Raw genomic sequence first — 21,740 nt, 5'->3', positions numbered from 1 at the left:
GAAGATGTGACTTGTATGAAAATGTCGATGGACAAACAGCGCACGGGAAACGTATACCAGTATGTGTTTTTCCGTGTCTAACCAAATTGTCCTTACGCGTAAACGTAGATGCACACTGATCGCACTTAAACATTTTAAAATTTTATAAAGTAAGAGCGAATGAAAGAAAAAATAAATAAAAACACAGTGTTAGGTGGAAATAATGCTTAAAAATTAATACGCAAAGAAATAAACACTGAAAAAAATACTTTTAAATTCACAAAAATTTATAAAGACGGAGCGTATACGTGAGCAACGGTTTAAGGCAGCAGACGGACTAAACGCCAAACGGCTCTTTTAGTCAGTAGTCACTATAATATGTGGTGGGCATTTTTCAATATTAATGGATTTTCTGGAATGTAATAAATTGATTGAAACTTAATGTCAATACATCTATCAATATAAATAGTTTTACAGTGTGTAGTATATTTTTATTTAAATAAGGATACCTATATAAGTGTCTTTCAATATAAACGCCCATTGTGGCTATTAACGACATCCTGGCGACTAAATCGATCATTACTAAGTTATTCACTAATAGGTATTTTAATATCGAATAATCCAAATGACAGGAAATATACGGCGGTGGCGGTGGTGACAGCGGTGGCGGTGGTGGTGGTGGTGGTGGTGGTGGTGGTGGTGGTGGTGGTGGTGGTGGCTAGCGGCTATTAAGAGTCCGCGACATCCAGGCGACCGATAGGGCACATTAAGAAGGCATTTATTTGTGATTATTACTGCCATTTGGCAGGAAAAAATCACTAATGTCCAGGTGGAATGATTTAATTGAATACGGATAATATATCTATTATTGTAAATAATCGAAACAGCGCTAAAATATACCTACTTAATGTATCTTATTGTTAATACGACGCCCAACGTGCTTAATTTACTAGTAGAAACGGCTATAGCATATTTCAATAATAATGTATAACATTCGATTTCCACTGGGTTAAATAAAAATATAACTGATAACTGATAACAAATGATAAATATAACAATTTATTTGATAACCGTGGGAGAACGGCGATGTGATAACGGCGGTAAAAGATAATCATCGTATATGATAACAATAATATGTGATAACAAATGATAACTGGTTAAATGTATCTCACGTACGCGATCGGGCGGCGGCGCACTCGGATGATGGTGAGGGTCAGGGTGAGGGTGAGGTTTTTGAACCTAACCGTCATATATCAATTTCACACTTGTTCGGATATATATGATAACAATAATATGATAAGTGATAACATGATAAGTGATAAGTGATAACAATTATATGATAACTGATAAGTGATAACATAATAAATGATAACGATAATATACGTCTCACACGTACGCGATCCGGCGGCGGCGCACTCGGATGATGGTGAGGGTCAGGGTGAGGGTGAGGGTCAGGGTGAGGGTGATGGTGAGGGTGAGGGTGAGGGTGAGGGTCAGGGTGAGGGTGATGGTGAGGGTGAGGTGTTTGAACTCTCTTTTTTATCCTACTACCAACGTTTTAATTTATTTGTAACTTTATTTAAGAAGATCCTAGATTTTTTTCTATACTCGCCTAATTTTTTCATTATTGTAATCTCGTTAAAACCGAACAATATTTTTTGTGTGGTTATATTTTAATGGGATCTTTATTAAATGTTAATTTATACTTTCCCGGATATTTTATTTATTTATTTATTTTTATGAACATCATTATAAAGGATATTATTTTATTATTATTATTTTATTTTTTAATTTTTTGTTAAGCATCAACTGCACAGGTTTAAGCTTTTTACAAAAATTTCACATTTTTACAATTTACATTTTATTATACAAATCGATATTTTTTAGTTATAAGATTATATTATGGTAGTTGGAAAATGGACCATTACTTCGTACAGGCTGTCAGGGATGTCGAAGTGTTTCCTAGCTTCATTGAAGTTTGGGCAGTGGACGATGATATATTTGAAGGAGTAGTTTTCATTGCATGTTGGGCATAGGGATTGATCTGTCTTTGCCATAAGGTGTCCATGTGTAAATTTCGTGTGTCCAATTCTGAATCTATGAAGAATTACCTAAAGGATATTATTATGATGATTACAGTTAATGAAATAAACAAACAGCAACGATAACACATTTTCGAGGCGTTGTGCAAAATATGATTGCTTAATTTTAAAATACGAATAACAATAAGAACGGGTTAATACTAGTACTTAAGACAACAGAATGGGAGTGTATCAAATAAAAATAAACATTTTTTTCAACCAGAAAACGTATACCGAGGTGGATAATATATAGGTAATATTGATTTCGATTAAATGTTAATTTATTATATTATAAATTAATGAACCAGAAACGGACAAACAGCATGTGTGTGAACATAACAGGCGTGTTACATAAATAAGATAAGAAATGGATTACGTAGTAAAGGTATATTTATATATTTTACTATTACTATTTTCGAAAATAAAAAAAAGTCACGTATTGTTTTTAGTTTATATTCAGAGATTTAAGTTTGAAAAAATAAAAGTTATAATACCTTAGTACTCAAGCTGTTTCTTTTCTTCAACGTCACTTATTAATACATTTTGGTAGGTATTATCAATCTTTTAATTAATTAATTCAAATACCAGATGAATTAAAAATAAATAGTACCTACCTATAAGTCCATTTAAGTATAAAACAATTAAAAATTATTCAATTTTTTAAAATTCCCCTTACAATTACTTGGATTTTTCTTAAATAAAATTGTATACGAATACATGAATTTTGCATTTACACTTAGATATGATTTTTAAAGATTATAAAATCTATGAGCGTTGAACATGAAACTATTATTATATATTATCAGGTACTTAAAAAATAATAATTACATAGTACCTAATAAGTAATATAATATAATAAATTTAGTAAATATTTCTATCATAAATAATATGTATTAAGTATACTATTATAAGTTGGTACATAAACATGTGTATAAAAATATAAAAAATAAATTTTTTTTCAAATATCTACCTAATCAAGGTTCAACTAGGTATTCAAGTGATCTAAAATTTAGAACTTTAAATTTTAATCAATTAATTTAAGAATAACAACTAAAGCTCTGTGGTATATCAGTAACCTTACTTTATATAACGACCTTAAGATCTGCACTATACCAACTCTACTCCACATTTTATTATTCAAACTTCCACGCGAACACACATAATCACCCTAACGGCCTAACCCTCTAATTTCTAAACTTTCTTCTACCACCATTCCTAACAATCCTCTTCGCCGTCTAAAACGTAACTGGTCACGTGGTTTACTTATTTAATTATTCAAAAAATATAAAAAAATTTATTTTTTAAATAGAACATAAAAAAAAGAATTATTATTAAAGTAGTATCAACTCTTCTTTCACGCCCCCAAGTCTTGTAAACATTTCCCTAAAATCTATTTATTGTATTGATTGTATACAGATTGTAAATATTTTCTAATTAAAAAATAAAAATTGGCACGTAATTAATAATATATAAATTCGTTTTTGTGGAATTGTTTCGAAATTAATTATTGACAGTCGATAGGCGCTACCTTGTGGTAGGTACTCCTGCCAATAGTATGATAATATAATGATACAATATTTATAAAACAAAATATGCATATAAATAAAATGCTAAGCAACCATTTAAAATAAAGGCCCCTATATATTTTTGATTTTTATGCAATTGATATTTGTTAATTATAATTTATGAAAGTATATTTATTTATTTAAATTTAATATAGCCTAGAGGTTGAAGTCAGTATACGTTTTATTTTAACGAGAAAATACATAATGGTAAGATATTTATTTGTTTGGTATGGGTGTATGGCGCAACGAACACTAATTTAAATATTGCAGTAAAGTGTATAAAGTAGAAACATAAAATTAAACACTGAATACCTGTAAAAATCACGCTCATATGCATGCCATAATTTAAATCGTGTAAATTATATTTAACATTCATTATTTCACCATAACGAAACATTAAATATTTTCACAAGGTGGCATTTAATTTTAATAGGTTTTCTTTCATAAAACGGATGTATTAAATATTTCGGTAGACCTAGTTTTTGATAAAAGTTAAACAATTTTGGAGCAATTTAAAAATGTTCCGTATGCGTGCAGCGAGCACATATAAAAGTTGACTCGAGTAATCTACTTTTATCGGATTTCGTTATTTCGCACCTACTTACATACCTAGTGGGAATATCATTAATTGCATTTGTTTTTTATCAGTGATACTAAAACAATCAAAATATATACAATTTATGTGTGTAATTTATACTGTCGTGTAGCCCATATATTGTTTGTGTTTAATAGTAAAATGTTTAATTCCATGACAACCGACATAGTTAAGTAAGACAATAGTTATACTACTTAAGACACTCTTCTGAGACGATTTTTCCCTTTTTTCGTTTCATAGTTGTGTTAATTTTGACCATGAAGTAAATTCGGTTCTTAAAAAACATAAAAGGAATCCTTATTTGCAGATTATAATAAATATTAATTAGGAACTCATGCAAACATTTTTTTCAAACCCATTTTTACTAAATTTTCTTATGTCAATAAAAATTCCACCAAAAGAAAATGAATTAGCATATTAATTGATATACATAAATAAACTAATAATTATTATAATTTATATTAAAGTATTTTTTTCAAGTATCTAATATATTTTTTATAATACATTTAAAATGAATACCTAATAACTAATTTGCAATGTTGGGTAAGTTATTGAAAATAATTAACTGTTGCAAGTTAAATAAATTAAATCCTTCGATTAAAACTGAAGAGTTATCAGAAAATAAATTAATAATAATTATAAAGTTAAGGTGGAAAACAAAACTAACTAAACTTAATTAAAAAAAAATTTATTTATTTTTAAGCTAGAATATTTTTAAGACATAAAACGCCCTAGTTTATACTTTGCACGAAAATTCACCAAGATTTTTAACACTGTTCAAATATTTAAATGAAAAAAAAAATCGAATAAGAGTCAACGAATCAGTAATAGTGTCTTGGTTTTGCATGATACGAAAAGAAAATTAAGTTAACAGCACAATAATGATAATTAACTATAAAATGTAAGATTACCAAAAAAACAATTTTTAATTGAATGAGTTTATAAGTACAAAATAAAAATAATTTACTAGTTAAGACTGTTAAGTTAACAAGATAAAAATTAATTTTTTAACGTAAGAAACTTTCTTTTTGACTACCTAGTTAATGTCCACTTTTGCTAATTGAATGAATTATATTATTATGTCAAGGATACTAGTGATGACGAAAGCGATGAAAACATAGAAGATATTAATGGAATGAAAATATATTTAAATAATTTAATGAAAAATGTTAACGAAACGGTATTGATTGATATTCGACAAAGCTTTCTGAAATATGTTAATGGAAATGTAAAAGAAAACCAATTATATGATATTTTGAAACCATACAATATAATTTTTTCGAAAAAAAAATTCCACCCAATGTTCTCTAAAATAGATGTAAAAAAAAAAGGTACCGTCAACTTTTTACAATTTATTTCTTATCTAGCATCAGAATTTGAAATAAAGCGTAAATATAAAACATTTTTATCAAACGACGACAATGACTTATCAAAATTAATGCCTAAATTACTACCGAACAAATTGATCGAACACGGAGAAAATCTCATGATTCAGTACATAGATATAGTGTTCTTACCGAAAAAAATAAAACAATCACAAAAAGAACCTGACGATCCGGAATACATAGCTGCTAGTCGATCAGGGAAAATTGTTCGTTACAAATCAGACATGCAATGGAAAAGTACACATCAAGTTGTTTCGGTAATATATATTCAGCTGCAAATTGCAATACCTACTTACAAATATATATGTAGATGCAAATTAGGTATTTATAATTTATATATATTTATTTATATGCTTAAGAACCGAGAAAAATGCACAAAGAATATCATTATAGGCTTATTTTTCACAATCACCAACGGACCTTGATCATTTTACCTAACCTATGAATGTTAAAATATAAAAGATTTTTTCTACCTGTTAGCTTATTAGTATAGAGCTAGATTCTGTTTTAACTAGTTTCTGATTTTTATGTAAAAAATATTAATTGTTATGTAGGTGTGTGGAAAAAAATAATTGTTTTTGCATATTTGGATACCTAAATAAAACGCGTATTTTGCAATTTTATATTGCATATGAATACTAGCTCTGATTATAACTATTATAAGAAACAAATTTTATAAAATAATTATTATTTGTTTTTTATCCAGAACTCACGGTATCTATTTATATGTTCAGATTTCATGATGCATACGATACATATATATATATATATATATATATTCCAGCTCGCTTAGTGCGGCGTGTTTCCGTCTAGGACTCCGACCTTGAATTAGTCCTTGGTTAGTAATCTCCAATTTCTCAATAAATACATAGATTAAAAAGAAATAATGTCAACAAGCTTAATTATTATTTTAATATTACTGATTTTTCATCAAACCGATTAGAAAATTATAATCTTGCGGAAAACATGATTTTTAAATTGTTTATTTTTGTTCTTTATATAGTCACCGATTAAAACTAAAAATTAAAACTAACAGTCTCGGCAGACACAACATAGATACACTAAACGATTTTAGTTTTTACTTAAATCAATAATTGTGTTGCATTCTGTAAGCTTGGCTGACACAGTTCTTATAAACGTGACTCTATTTGATTTTTTATTGTCCAGCTTATCTATTACGTGATCACTCATCTGTTAAAATAAGAAATTATGTGAGTTAATAATTAATTTATTGACCATTAGTGACCCTAGCGTCTATTTCATGCATTAGTCATTGTACAACGTAATTAATTATTTAATTATCTTATAAAATACCAAAGAGGAGGCTACTTTGATAACTACCCTAGAAACCCTAAGATTATCTTATATTAAAATTTTTTATATAAACAGCACGTCCACCATGTAGGTCACCCGAAAATGTTTCTTTTCATATTCATGCTTTAATAATTTCACATTTAAATACTTTACTAATAAAACTCGATTTTTTTGGGGGGGTTTAGTTACGTAGAAAAAAAATAATTTTATCAATTTAGCATAAATTGAATATTTCGTCACATAAATCACGTCGCCTGCCATGCAGCCGCCGGCGGCCTCAAGAATATTTATCATGGGTACGCCAAAGACATTTTTCAGTGTCATTAATCATTATATATATACTATTGAATTTGAAAAAAAATTAAAAAAATTAAAATTATGTTTATTACATCAAAAAAATTGCAATATTATTCCCACTACGCCACAGCGTATTTTCAAGATCATTATTGTAGCACCACGGAAAAGTTAATAATATAAATCCAAATTAATTTACGGCAGCCCGCGATCATATGGCCTCCTATACGAATGATATGGTGCGGCGGTCTAAGAATTATCAATACCTAATTATTATTATACGGACGCCGGCGGCCGCATGGCAGTCAACGTGTTTTTAAAACTCATAGAATTACACGATATTTCGCTCGAATTCCATTGCGCCCCCCCCCCCCCCCCCCGGAAATAACGACCAAGTCCCGGTCTACCGTCATCACAAATCTAAAAACATCGTTTTCTGTAAACACAATTCAAACGACAAACATTACATTGTTATAATACAACAGAATGTATCGCCGATCGTGGTCAACGGTCTAGTTGGCATGCCCGAGTTCAGCGTCATTTGCTTGTCGTTCGTGGGCGGCCAATTGATGTTCTACGACATTTCGTCGGGCCAATTCAAGCTGTGCCTCATCGTCGAATTGTGGGCATGCACGTTGGCCACACATCTCGCGTACGTGCACACGTTCTGCGAACGCAAGAAGATCGGTACGTCGAAGATAGCGGTCGGTGACGGCCACGGCAGCGTGAGCGTGATCGAGTTCATATCGTCCGAAAAGTGGAACCCGTTCAAGGGCAAGTCGGGCGACGCAAACGAGACGCCTACGTACAACTTCGAACGGCTCGTTGAGGGGACGCAACCAACGGCGCCGACCACGGGACCGTCGGCCAAGCGCCCGCCACTGATCCGCGGGTACAGCTATCAGGAGCTGCACACCAAGCAAGTCGAGCAAGTCGTGTTCTACAACGACGGCAGATCGTTCGCGTCCGTGTCGATGGCGAATCACAAGTCGATGGCCCAATGTCTCATGCAGCCGGAACAATGCGAACCACGCGGTTCGTCGCGGCCACCGACGCGGGCGACTAATGCCTTTCCGTCCATCCATTACACGTCGAACGTTATGGGGTTCGCTTGCGTGTGCGCGATCCGTGACACGCACTTGGCCACCGGCAGCATGGACCGGACCGTGAGGCTGTGGAACGTCACCGGCCGCCATGCGTCGGGCCCCGTAGACTGCACCGCGCTGCTCGGCCACAGTTGGGGCGTTCAACGCGTCTCTTACAACACGGCCAACGGACACCTGTACTCCGTGTCCACGGAGTGCGTGATCAAGGTGTGGGATCTGCGCAGGACCACGTGCCTGTTGACGTTTACCGGGCTTACGATGGCCGCTGAACCGAATAACAGTCAACAATGGCCGTTCGCCGTGATGCACTTCAACTGGTACGATCAGAACATCGTGGCCGTGGGCAGAGATAACCAGTCGTTCATGACCGTCGAGTGTACCAGACCGCTGGTGACCGATCAAGAGGTGTCTCGCCCACACGACGATAAGTCACACGACACGGCCGTGGTCAGGACGCTGTACAACGCGCTGTACCAGGTACTGATATCCGTATCATCCACCGACTCTTCCATATCCGTGTGGAACTTACGTACCGGCGAAGTGATCATAAAATGGTCTATGGCGCACACCGAGGAGGTGTACTGCGAGGTTCTGCCGGTCGAAATCACCGTCGCCAATTTCGACCCATCCGGAGGGTTGCTCGTCACCGGTGCGGTGAACGGTAGCGTTCACATGTGGGACCCAAACAACGGCGTATGTCTGAACCGACTGCGGATCCCGTCCGGAGGCCGGATATCTGAAGTATTCTGGTTGCCCGATAAGGTGTGTATTATAGTAAAATAAATTGTATACCATTATATTGTTATAAATTAGACTTATTCTTATCTTTTTTTGATATATTTGTGAAAAGTTGTATAGAGAAGATTTTTCTTAATGACCCCTGCCCATTTCTCAAACTTGCGTTCAAGCTTCACTAATATATATATATATATATATATTTATATCTCGGTATCGCAATTCCATCAACAACATTTCAAAACTATAAAATAAAATATTGACAGAGTAAATGATTCGCCTAAGCTACAAATAGTACCGTGGAAATAATTTTGTAATTAGCTAAGAGTATATTATACTTATACAATTTTGTTCGCACTCTGTTGTCACAGATACTGGTGACCGGTTCAGATCGACGGGTGACCGAATTCAATGACCCACTGTTACTGTCTAAAGGAAAGGTGTGGCTGTCCGGCCATGAAGAGGCAGTGTTGAGCGCATGCATCAAGCTACCGTCGCTGTTTGTGACTACGTCCCAGGCGGGCGTGATGGGTTTCTGGCGGCTGGAGACGGGACAGCTGATCAAAAAATACAAGGCACGTATGAGACCAGACACCCGGAAATCTAGAAACTCATCATCGGCGAGCAAAAGCCAGATGGCCTCATCTACGGTGGCGAGCAAGAGCCAGATTAGTTCCACATCGTACGTTGGCAGCCGAGTAGGAGAAACTGGCGGCCTGGAAACCAGGGAAGAGAAGCTCAAGAGATTGGATATCAAACATACGCCCCGTGAGCATTACGCCGCGGTCGCCACACACTTCCTGCGGGCTCGGCCAGAAGCCTCCAACGTCGGAACCCTACTTTTGGCCACACGTAATGGCGTGGTGCAGATATGGTGTACGTACAAAGTGCCCAAATACATTAGCCAGTTCACTGCCATACACATCACCGATGATTACGTCACATCAATGGTGTCGGACAAAAACAGCAAATACTTGATCACAAGCTTAGAAAGCGGCTATATTAAGACGTGGTTGGTGGACAACTTTGGTCAGCCGAGACACAAGATCTGCAGCGTGGACATGCCATCTCTTAGGCTGCGTTTTCCGTACCTAATAAATATGTTCTTCATGGGTCGAGCCGAACGTGCTGCCTCGAAAAACATGAATGGCCCACTGTTGGTCAGTGCGTATAGGGCGCACTTGCAGCGTATCAGTCACATTGATTACATCGAAAAACTTGAGCTTGTAGTTAGTAGCAGTGTGGACAAGATGATTCGTATCTGGACATTGGCTGGTCATTACGTAGGGACTTTGGGTAAGTGCATCGTGGTGAGTTATACTATATGATGACTTTAACGCGACTATAGGAAAGGTATTCTAGTTATAAATTAGATAACTGGAGAAGGTAGTTAAATCTTATAAACGTACTTATATATAAATTAATATAATATATATATGCGGTGGTGAGCGTGGCTAGGAGTAGGATCTTATATTTATTTAAATAACAAGATCTCAACTCTTAGTTTCAATTAACAATACGTTTTATTCCTCACTGACGATTTACCAATAGTATTAGGTACTTACAACGCATAAAATGAATAAGATTTATATTTTAAGTAGCTAAACATAAATCTAAATGTATGAAAAATGATAATATGAAAAATATTTCAATGTTAAAAATCTCTCAATTTATGTATTTTGTATTACAAAGCTGGATAATTCGTTATTTTACATGAAAAATGCCAACTGTGTAAATATTTGAACTTAAATCGCTCATAAAAAGTGTAATACCTACGAATTCACGCTAAACTATTTTATCATTCAAGCACCCTGCAGAAGTGTTTTTTTTCTTTTTAGATTCTGGCCGGAGCGAAAGAACGTATTGGTTTTTACAATGATGGCTGTTTTTTTGTTTTTTCTGTCTACAATCACCTTTTAGGGGGTAAAAAGTAAGAATACTCATTATAGTAGTATTAAAATGTGTCGAACAAAATAAAATAAATAAAATTAGAATTTTGTGTAACTTAAAAACAAAAAATTTGGATAGGTAGGTACTCAACATTTTCACAAATGTTTAAACCTATGACCATTAAAAAAAAAATTTAACTCTTTATTAGTTATTAAATTTATAGCAATGATAATTTTTCAATTATTGTTTGTAAATAGATTTTGCAGTATCAAAAGCTTAAAGATTTTATTTAAAAGTTTTTTAAGTATCAGTTCGAAAACATTTAAGGCGTGTATGGATGATATTTTTTTATAATGATTTTAATTTTGAATTTTGATTTACATAAAATTCATTAAAATAACAAAAACTTGAAAATTATTTTATATAGAATAACAATTTAAGTTATTTGTTTTTAATTTAAAAAACATTATTCGTTGGTTCTTGAAACTATTCTATTACCTATTACAAATTAAAATTTTTGACAACAATTAACAATTAACAATTAATGAAAACTTCTGTGTTACTAATCGTAACAAAATAAATCACATTATAAGCAATAATAATATCACAAGATATAGGTATACTTATATAATATTATAGGCGACAGACCTTCACTTAAAACCGTTATTGGTATACAATGATTTTTTATTATTGAATTCAAATTTGACACATTTACAATGATTCACGCGATACCTAATGTACAGGCGTACAGCAAAGCTGTACCTACTTTCTCATCTTCTTTCGTGGATATAAGAATTATTAGTCATTTTTTTTTTTTTTACTATAAATGATTTAAAATAGGGGAAAAAATAGTTCAATTTACAAATTCAAGGGTGACTTATGATACCAAATGTGATATAGCTAAAAATGTAAATATTAACTATAATATAGTTGTATTAAATGTTCAATCATAATATGTGACTAAAACTGACTATACATTGTTAATTTTAAACTAATATTTGTGATTTTGATGATTTTTTTGGACAATTAAACTTTAAACACTAACAAAAAAATATTGTGCATATTATTTACTTTTAATATTTTTAAATAGTTAAAAAACAACTTATTTGTGGAATCTTGTATAACATTTCAAACTATTTTCCCTATCCAAACATAAAAAAAAAAAAGAATTTATTCAAATTCTAAGGTATGCTATTGATAATGTAGGTAACTTACATAATATTTAAAAAAAAAGTAATTTATACTGAGATTTATTGATTTATATATACTTTGATTGCACATCACGAGGGAATAAATAAATAAATTTAGCAATTTAAAAGATAGTGGAATATCTCAAGTTTTTATAATTATTGAATTAAAAAAAAAAAAATAATAATTTGAGAAAAAATTGTTGATAAATAAGTCAATAGTGATTCAGTTTCGGAAAAGTTAGAACGTCAATCGTTTATAAAAAATGTAAGCCGCTTTTGGCTAAACTTCTTTTAATTTATAGTGCAAAGAACTTTTATCCTATCTATTTTATAAAATATATTCTATTTCATATTCAAACCTGAGGTGTTAAAACTAATAATGGTATGACTTTTTAATGACAATTAAATAATTTATGTATTTTCATGGTTTGACAAATTTCGTACAAATATGAAATTTAAATAATTCCTATAAAAACATTTTGACTGTACATTTTATAACTACCAAACAATTTATGAAACTTTAATTTTCAAGTCCTTACAAGCAACAATTATAAGAAATGTTTATAAAAACTATTCCCTACCTTACAATATGTCACTTAAAAAAGTACAATTAGAATTCATACCACAAGCAGTAAATACGTTTTTCTTAATTTATTTTTTGTTTTCGCCGTTTATTTTGAAACCTACTGAGAATTTACTTTTCGGCTTTTGCACGCCCTCTTCGCTTAAAAATGTGTCAACTATATCAATTTTATTGCCATGAACCACCCTAAACAGCAAACGCTAAAGATATTGAAGCTATTTATTGCTAAGAAAATGAGATACAGACACTAAAAAAACACATTTAATAAATTAATCATGAAACCAATTCATTTATCTCCTCACTCAACAATATCTAAAATTGAAGTTCTCGGTATCTCGCTTTTCGAAAAAAAAATTGCTTGTGCATGCGCAAAATACATTTGAGTTACAGATCAGTAGTACATATTGAATTTTAAGTTAAAAATTAAATCAGAAAAATGAATTCCTCAGAGTCTAGTTTCATATACAGAAAACCGAATTCAAAATAATTTCCGCGGTTACATGGAATATAAATATAAAATAATAAAATAAATGAATGTATATGTTACATATTTAGGAATGACATGGCCACACATACCGAAAACCCGTCCGGTGAATGTTTTACAATTTAAGATACCTGCGGACATTCAACGGGAAGCGTCATTCACTACGATACAAGTTTTAAAGGATGGCGTCAATTCAAGCTTACGGTCACCAGCAGTATGGGACAAACTCGAATTGTTAAGACAGCAACGAGACATACGAGGTAAAAAAGGCAAGAGGAAACTACACGACGAAAAATGCCCAGATCTACCATTACATGATATATACAACGACTATGTAAAAACTAAAACTACTTCGATCAGACGCCCAGTAGTGATAAAGATAGACGAAACAAAGCCTAGAATAAAAATTCATAAACATGTTCCGTTGTGCGATCTTGATACTATCCCACAAATATCCAAATTGGAAAAAACGAAACAAGAATCTACCGCTCATAGAGCAAAACTAGTTTTTTTCAAAAAATAGTTTTACGTATGTATTTATTTTTATTTATTTTTTATATATTTATGGCACCAAACTTATTTTTTTTTTTTAAATGTATTTCTGCAATAAAATCACAATTAAATAAAGTAATTAAAAATTAATTTCAAGAAGGACTTGTTAAGCTCAAATAATTTCAGAACTCAGAAAATTATGACTCTATTATGTCGGATGAAATTGTTTTAAATGGATAATTACTTAAGGAGTAGATTAAGTAAATATACATTGAGGAAAATGTACATGAAAATGTACACAAAACAAATGAGTTTATGGTGTGAAAGATACCTAATAGATATTATTTTGAAGTTCAAATATATAAATAAAATCTTATATGATTAAAAAAAAAATAGATCTATTTATAAGGACAATAGTACTTACACAAATAAACATCATGTAACGTGGTTTATTAATTTAATTTAAAAACAAATTTCTTCATATTTTCAAGATTTAATCGCTCAAATTAGAACAATAACTTGACATTTAAAAAATTTGTTTACTAAATATTAGAATTCATTTAAATAATAATCAATTGAAAAATGTGTTAAGCGATTATAAATTGTAATGAGTATTTTATTTTTTTCTATACATGTCATGGAGGTCGGCGTTTTTATTAAGGGGCAATATGTAGGCAATATGCAATATCGTGACTGTCGACCATATTATGACATTTGTGTTAGTCGCGTCATTCGTCAATGATTATTGCATAGTGTGAATGTGTAACGATATTTATAGTTGACTGACTCGTCGTTTATGCCGCACTTGGTAAATTTGCTTAGGTTAACAGAACATATAAAGGAATGTAGAGAACGAGCAAAATATTATATATTTGAATATTCTGCAGATTGAACCACAGGTGGAAACTATCATAATATAACAGTCGAGAATTTATTTTCAAACAATATTATTAATATTTGAATTTACTAAAGGTATAACAACCATTAACCAACCTCATATATAAATCATAATAATTCAGTTGTTCAACTCGTTGCTACTCCTGTGATCTTCAATATATTACCCGACTCGAGAACAGGGTTGCTCGGTTACTCAGACGTACTCGGTGTACTGTAGTATAATACAATTATTATTCATTCAATTAATAAACCTTTTATACGTTTCCATATCGTGTTCAATTTTATTAGTTTATGAACGCAGGTCATAATTTCCTAGGACTTTTCCTAAACTTTATAATTGTATCGATCCAACAACCTGGTTCTCAAGATCGGTTCGCGTAGTAGGAATAGCCTACCCGACTACTCCCTAACTGGATAGGATTTGGTTTAAATATCGACAGCCACTTGGTTTGAATAACCGAGGTAGGCGACAGGCGTGCTGCAAGTATGACGTATGCAGGAACCGAGATATCCTCGCTTGCGCCACATGGTCACAGTCATGTCAAAACGGCATCGCCGACAAAAATGAAACGCGTGAATTTTTGCTCAAAACATGACATAATATGCTTTACAGTAACAATGATCGTACATCGTAAAGTAATTCTGATTTTGTTTTATATTTTTGTTAAAAAAAAAATATTATAATTTTCTACAGGGCGCATTGGACTCCGATTTTTAATTTCGTTGTTTAAAATAACCATGATAAAAAAAATAAAATAAAAAAGGCTTGTGAAAATTGACCAAATTCAAAATCGTAGGTATTATATGATGGTTTAAGAAAAAAATTTTGAAAATCCAAGTCCAATGCACTATGTAAGTAGTGTACCTCTTATAAAAAAAATTCTTCGAAATCGGATTACTCTACGAGTTTGAGTTTTTCCTGTAAAGTACATTTTTTACCTAATTTCTTTTTGATAAAATCTATTTAGTTATTTATACATTTGATTCGAATATTTATTCAAGTGTACCTACTAGGCTGACACATCATCTCGGCTCAAAATGTTTTTCGTATTCAATGATTTATCATGGAATTCAACACATCCATTACAATGACATACTTGGCAATAACCTACTGGCTACTATACAGCATAATGGTACCCACTTGTTCATCTTATTTTTTTTTTACTTTTGAAGTTTTAATTCAATGCGAAATTGGATACTAATATATAATACTAATACATAAAAAATAATGATTTTAGTTAATATAATTCAAAAATATAAACTGTAAAGGTATGAAACTTTCACCATTATGTAAATAATTAATTTATATACATGACGTCATGATGACAAAATATACACAATGTAATTTTTTAATAAACAATTTAATATACAAACAAAAGTGGCAATTTATTAACAATAATATAGTATGATAAATTATTATAATATATGTAGGCGTGGATGAATTTTTTAGTCAAAATTAGTTCAACCTACCACATGCAAAGTTTTAAGACAAATTACTGATATGAAAATAAACCAATATAGTCTCCTATTCAGCTTTAACATTTTTATTGTCATTTTAATGCAATTTTTTTAGGCATTTTAGTTAATCTACAAGAATACAAAAGTGAAAAGAAAAACAATGATAGCACAATACAATACATAAAACAGAAACGTTAGATATCATATTATGTCAGACTAATGGATATTTAATAAGTAATAAGTAGTAACTGCAATGAAATAACTTATCATAGTATAGTACCGAAATCAAAAATTTGAACACATTTCAAATATATTTGTGACATAACCTATATTTTTTTTCGGTATAAAGTCCAAAAACGCGTTATAACACATTTTAATGCCTGTTTGGCTGTTCCTATCTAAAAATAAAGATAAAAATTAAAAATATCGTAAAGACTAATAAAAACGATATTTTATGATCGTGGTAATAAACTAATAAAACTTATTATCGTTTTTCCACCGCGCCGCATCGTACCTATACGCACTGGTGCATATTATTATCGGACATTTTATCACATTACACTATTTCAGGGGTGACCAACATGGGTCATGGATACGTCTACGAGCCACATGGATGAATACAATGATATAAAGAGCCAAAATGTTTAAAAATACTTTCTATAATTTTTATAATTTTATCGTTAATAAGTAAATATTGGTATTTTTTAAATAAATACGACTATGACGAGAGCTGCTAGTTAGCCATCCCTGCACTATATCATCATTTATGATTTATCACGGAATAATGAATAACATGGATGAGTTTTTGATTAATTTAATAATTTAAATTATAATGTACCTACTACCTATATAACATACAGGATACAACTACATTCCAAAATTCATATAGAAGAAGTTATAGGTACTTATCTTGTTAGGTACCTATCTACTCAACAGTCGTGGTATATATTTAAAATAAATTTATTAGCGATATCGTTAAATTTTTATTCTTCAGAGGCCATGGCACATAATAATACAATAAATTGAGTTCCACCCTGCGTGCACAGGCCAACAGCTGAACAGCACACTAGCAGTATTAGCACACATGGCAATTTTGATTATGTGCAATATTTCTATTGTAATAGTTAATGAGTACTGCTAATCTAATGTAAATGTGTCATTTGAACCTTTTTTTCGGTTTATTTAAATTCAATCAAAATAACCTATACCTGCATAATATCAATATGATATTATATTGTATTTAATTATATTATTAAAATATATAATTTTTAATTCTTAGAAAAATATGAAATATTATATAATGATGAATCAAATTACCGTGATTAAGTTTTTCAAATGTTATACAAAATTAAAATCTAAATTACGTGTTAAGCTTTAAAGTTTGAGTAGCAGCACAAAATATACAAATAATTTTTTTTTTATTTGAAAGAATGTTCAATATTGTAAGGACTAAGAATAATATGGGTTTGACATTTCTACTCACATCATTAAATTAATCTATGACTATATAGGTAGTAATGAGGAATTTAAAAAAAAAATGTGACGTCATTGCCACTCATTGGGCCAGGTTAGTAGTATTGCTTATCTTATATAGGTACGTGCAAATGTTCTCTGCATCTTACGCACAATAATTTTCCTTCCTTTAAAGTATATTTTCTTATTTTTGTTGTACGTAGTGATGTGTTTTTGTGTGCTGAAAATGTAAGTTAAACTGGAATTTTTCAGTGTTAAGGTTTTTTTTTTTGAAATATTTAAAATGTGCATCAAAATAAATCGATGCGTTACATCGTTGTAACTACATTATGTAGGTACGTCTCAAAAAATACCTCTTTTAGTATTTTTAAATTTAAAAAAAAAAAACTTTTATACTTAAATACTGATACCTCTATCGTATTTAGCATAACAAATCACGTATTTCAACATAAACTAAACATAAAAAAGGTTTAGATTGGTAAATTATTGTATAAAGAGAGTCACTTTTACATGCGTATAAGATTTGCGATTATGCCGAGTCTGGCTCAATCGTGTCACGTAATTATTCCATATTTTCCAATACCTATCTTCTTAAATAATATTATTTTTAGATTGAAAATTGTTTTTAATGTCATGTGCTCATTTAAGGCTTTACCCATTTCATTTACCTAAGTCAAAACTATTTTATTATTTAACAATTCTTCCTTAATGTTTTTATAATGTAAGTATAATAATATAAAAAATATCGTATATGTTTACAATGTGTAATTACATATTTAAATAACAGTCAAACACTTGAGCTACTACATTTAAACATATCTACATATCTATATGAAATACTGAATACAGATGTAATATATTATGTATATTGTATATTACGAGTATATAAAAATCATTGTCAATTCATCTGATTTGATAGAAAATAATTAAGACACCACCAGACCACCTATTCAAGGTTAAAGTCAAGAAAAATAATTAAATTATTGAAAACATCACATATATGTATTTAGGTATATAATATTTCCTTTAATTGTTAATATATTTCTAAATAAGTCTTCATATTAAATCTATAAAATTTGTATATTTAAGTCTCTAGCGATTTTTTGACCATCTGTGTATAACCACTTAAGTATATCGCATTTATATGTAGGTATTTATTGTTAAATATGTATACAAAAACAAATAATATTAGTAGTAGGTAGGTACACGATACAAAATTAAAGCTACGTCATTTTTTGGATTTTGTTTATTTTTTGCTTTGTGAAACTATCTTAACCAATACCTGATTAATATATTTTAATTATATGATAAAAATAAATATTTGTCTTATAGTAAATAGTTTTCAAGTTATAACTTTTTCTTACCTATATATTATATAACATAAATACTTGTCAAACAATAAAATATTAATAGATAATACAATTATTATAGGTACTATCACATATTATCTCTTTATTTAAAAACTATGTACTATATAATACGATTATTGATGAGGTTTTAATTTATTAATCTATGCTATATATTGTTATAAAGAGATAAAATTGTTTATTTGTAATGGATAAATCCTAAAACTATTTAACTGAATTCAAAAATTATTTCACCTATATACAAAGCTAAGACTGTAAAAAATATTTATAGATCCTTATGAAAATAAAAATAACACAGTGTGAATCAATATTTAACTTACGAATAAATAATATATTTTTGTTTATTATAGGGCTGCTATTTATTGGCTATAGAAAATAAAGTAGTTATTATGATTGAATTTAATTTTAGACTTGTATTTTATATTTGGTAAAACCCATCAAGATCACTGTGTTAAAATATCTTCAATGGCTATGAAGGTGCGAGATAAATTTACGGACATTAATAAATTAACTGCAGGAAACGGTTTATTTCAATATATTATAGTGGCTGGATATAATTTGAAATAATGTACTACAAAAACATCAGTCATCAATAGATTTTAAAAAAAAGTCAAGTGTACAATACACCAAACTTTTATATTAAAGCCATAATAGATCAATATAATAAGTATAAAATTACAATATGTACCTACAGATGTACAATAAAAACAAATAAAAATCAAAGTTAAACTTTCATAATTTTTTTAAGTTCTGAAAATCACTACAGCGGATATTATGTAAGGAATTTAACATAAAGTTTGAATTATCTAAGTAGTACCTAACGTTTTTTATTGGCAACGACGTCAACGGTGGACAGCTATTTTATATATATATGTATATATATATATATATATATATATATATATAAGCGAATGTATGTCCGGTCACGATGAAACTTTGGGAAGTAGTTGTCAGTTGAGTACACTATCGCGAAAGTTTCTGGCATATTACAATCAAAATTGGGCTACACCAAAACCGAGATAGGTACACTAATGTAACGCCATGTCTTGTATTGATCGATAATTTTTTCCTGATCGAAGTCAAGTTATACCGACAGCTATAATATCAAAAACCACTGGATGGCATATATTGTATATATTTTGTGTCCAATCGACCGTAGATTGGATTAAGCGAAAACGACAAGCTTTGTATATTTTTGAAACTTAAAAGTTTGAAATTGAATATTTATACGTGTGCACCTCATGGAGTCGGTAGATGTGCTTGATAATTGATAAGTATGGTGTTGTAAGTATCAATAATATTTCAAAAAACGTGAAACATTGAGATTTTTTGTAACACAAAATATTAATAATGATTATTTATCAATAAGCTAACCAAAGCAAACTATCATCGCTAATGAGTATAGTTAGTGATTGTTTTAATGTTTTCCCTAATATTATAAAATTGTGAAAGTAGGTTATGACAATTATAAGTAAAAACAAAACTTATGTTAAAAAAAAAAAATTATTTTAATGCTGAAATATTTTACATATTTAAAATATTTCATAAAATGTTTCACAAATTTATATTTCATGGAAATTTTCAAACACTACTGATAAGTTAAAATAAACTGCTCGCATAATCACAAACTATAGTCTCTGCACGGATAACGGCAGACGGGATGATATATATACAGCAAAACCTCGAAAACGCAAAAAAAAATATCGATTTATCGAAAATTCGACTTACGGAAGTTCACACGTATCATATATATATTGTAAGACGGGAACCAAGGCATCCTTTCGAGTTATAGAAAATTCGACTTATAGAGGTTCGAGTCATCGATGTTCCACTGTATCAGCTATAATATAATTGAACGTGGCTTGACTAACTCATCGGCAGATCAACGTAGAGCCTAGAGCCTATACACAATGATAGCTTGAGGTTTGTAATTTTCACGGTCCCTATACCCTTCGTACTCGCGTGTATATTTATGTGCACTTGGAAAGCATTTTTCAAAGTTTTCAATTTTTAATTGGTGCTTGTACAAGTTCTTTTTATTGAGATCCAATAGGGCCGTTGAAAAGTTTTAAATGTTGAACATGATTACACCGAATATTAAATAACAAATTGAACTAAGTTTCAATCATATAATAGAATTAGCGTTTTTAACAGGCAACGAAGTGCACGGGTTTTCAACTATTTTTTATCTAAAATATTGAATAGGTATATAACTTAGCATTAAAACATTATATAAATTCGTAAATAATTATATAGCCTATAGGTTTAATGGCTTAAATAAGTCATGAATTATATATTTACCGACGGGGTTTGTTGATTTTTCTTTCACTTTATTAAGATATGTACCTATAGTATAGGAATTAGTATAATTCATACCTAACAAGAAAAGTTAAGTTGTCATTATGTATACGTATAGGCTATATTATATAGGTATTATAGGTATATCGTACATCTAGTCTGAATTTATAATAATTGGTACGTCATTTATACTTCAAATCTTTTGTTGTTGTATTTAAATTAATAATGATTAATTAATGTTGTCCCGAAGATTAGAACCAGCCGTGCATAATTTACGACGAAATTTTGATTTTTTTTTTTATGTAAAACATCCGTTGGCCGTCGCGATACATATATTTAAAGTAAAAACTGTAAAAATACTACAACAGTTGTGTTTATGTGCTGAAAAACACACATCAAAACATATTGAAGCACAAGTTAATCACGCATATAAAGCATGTATGAGTATATAATATATCATTAGGTGTACATTACGCAAAGGTTGACTTGGGGGGGGGTAGGATTGAGTACCTCATCTAATATTTTGGATACGCTAGCGTACCCCTACTTCTTCT

General features: G+C 30.6%; 1 protein-coding gene across 1 annotated transcript; it reads left to right on the top strand.

Annotated features, from left to right (window-relative positions):
• Nucleotides 1-1,895: 1,895 nt before the first annotated feature.
• On the top strand, nt 1,896-13,767 carry WDY (WD repeat-containing protein WDY). Its single transcript, XM_089228751.1, has 5 exons — nt 1,896-1,988; nt 5,308-5,862; nt 7,699-9,081; nt 9,426-10,350; nt 13,273-13,767. Exons 1-5 carry the CDS (start codon nt 1,896-1,898, stop codon nt 13,722-13,724), a joined length of 3,408 nt encoding a protein of 1,135 aa, XP_089084877.1. The 3' UTR covers nt 13,725-13,767.
• Nucleotides 13,768-21,740: the final 7,973 nt, after the last annotated feature.

The sequence above is a fragment of the Diuraphis noxia genome, unplaced genomic scaffold (assembly GCF_037042655.1).
Source record: "Diuraphis noxia isolate RWA-SAM2 unplaced genomic scaffold, SU_Dnox_SAM2 contig0001, whole genome shotgun sequence".
Classification (NCBI taxonomy): domain Eukaryota; kingdom Metazoa; phylum Arthropoda; class Insecta; order Hemiptera; family Aphididae; genus Diuraphis; species Diuraphis noxia.
The sequence above is the reverse complement of the archived record's forward strand: the minus strand, read 5'-3'. Positions and strand labels throughout refer to the sequence as shown.

Coding starts and splice junctions, on each gene's coding strand:
- WDY (XM_089228751.1), top strand. CDS start 1,896: ATGGACCATTACTTCGTACAGGCTGTCAGGGATGTCGAAGTGTTTCCT. Junction 1,989..5,307: donor ACGATGATATATTTGAAGGA/GTAGTTTTCATT, acceptor TATTATGTCAAG/GATACTAGTGATGACGAAAG. Junction 10,351..13,272: donor TCATTACGTAGGGACTTTGG/GTAAGTGCATCG, acceptor TTACATATTTAG/GAATGACATGGCCACACATA.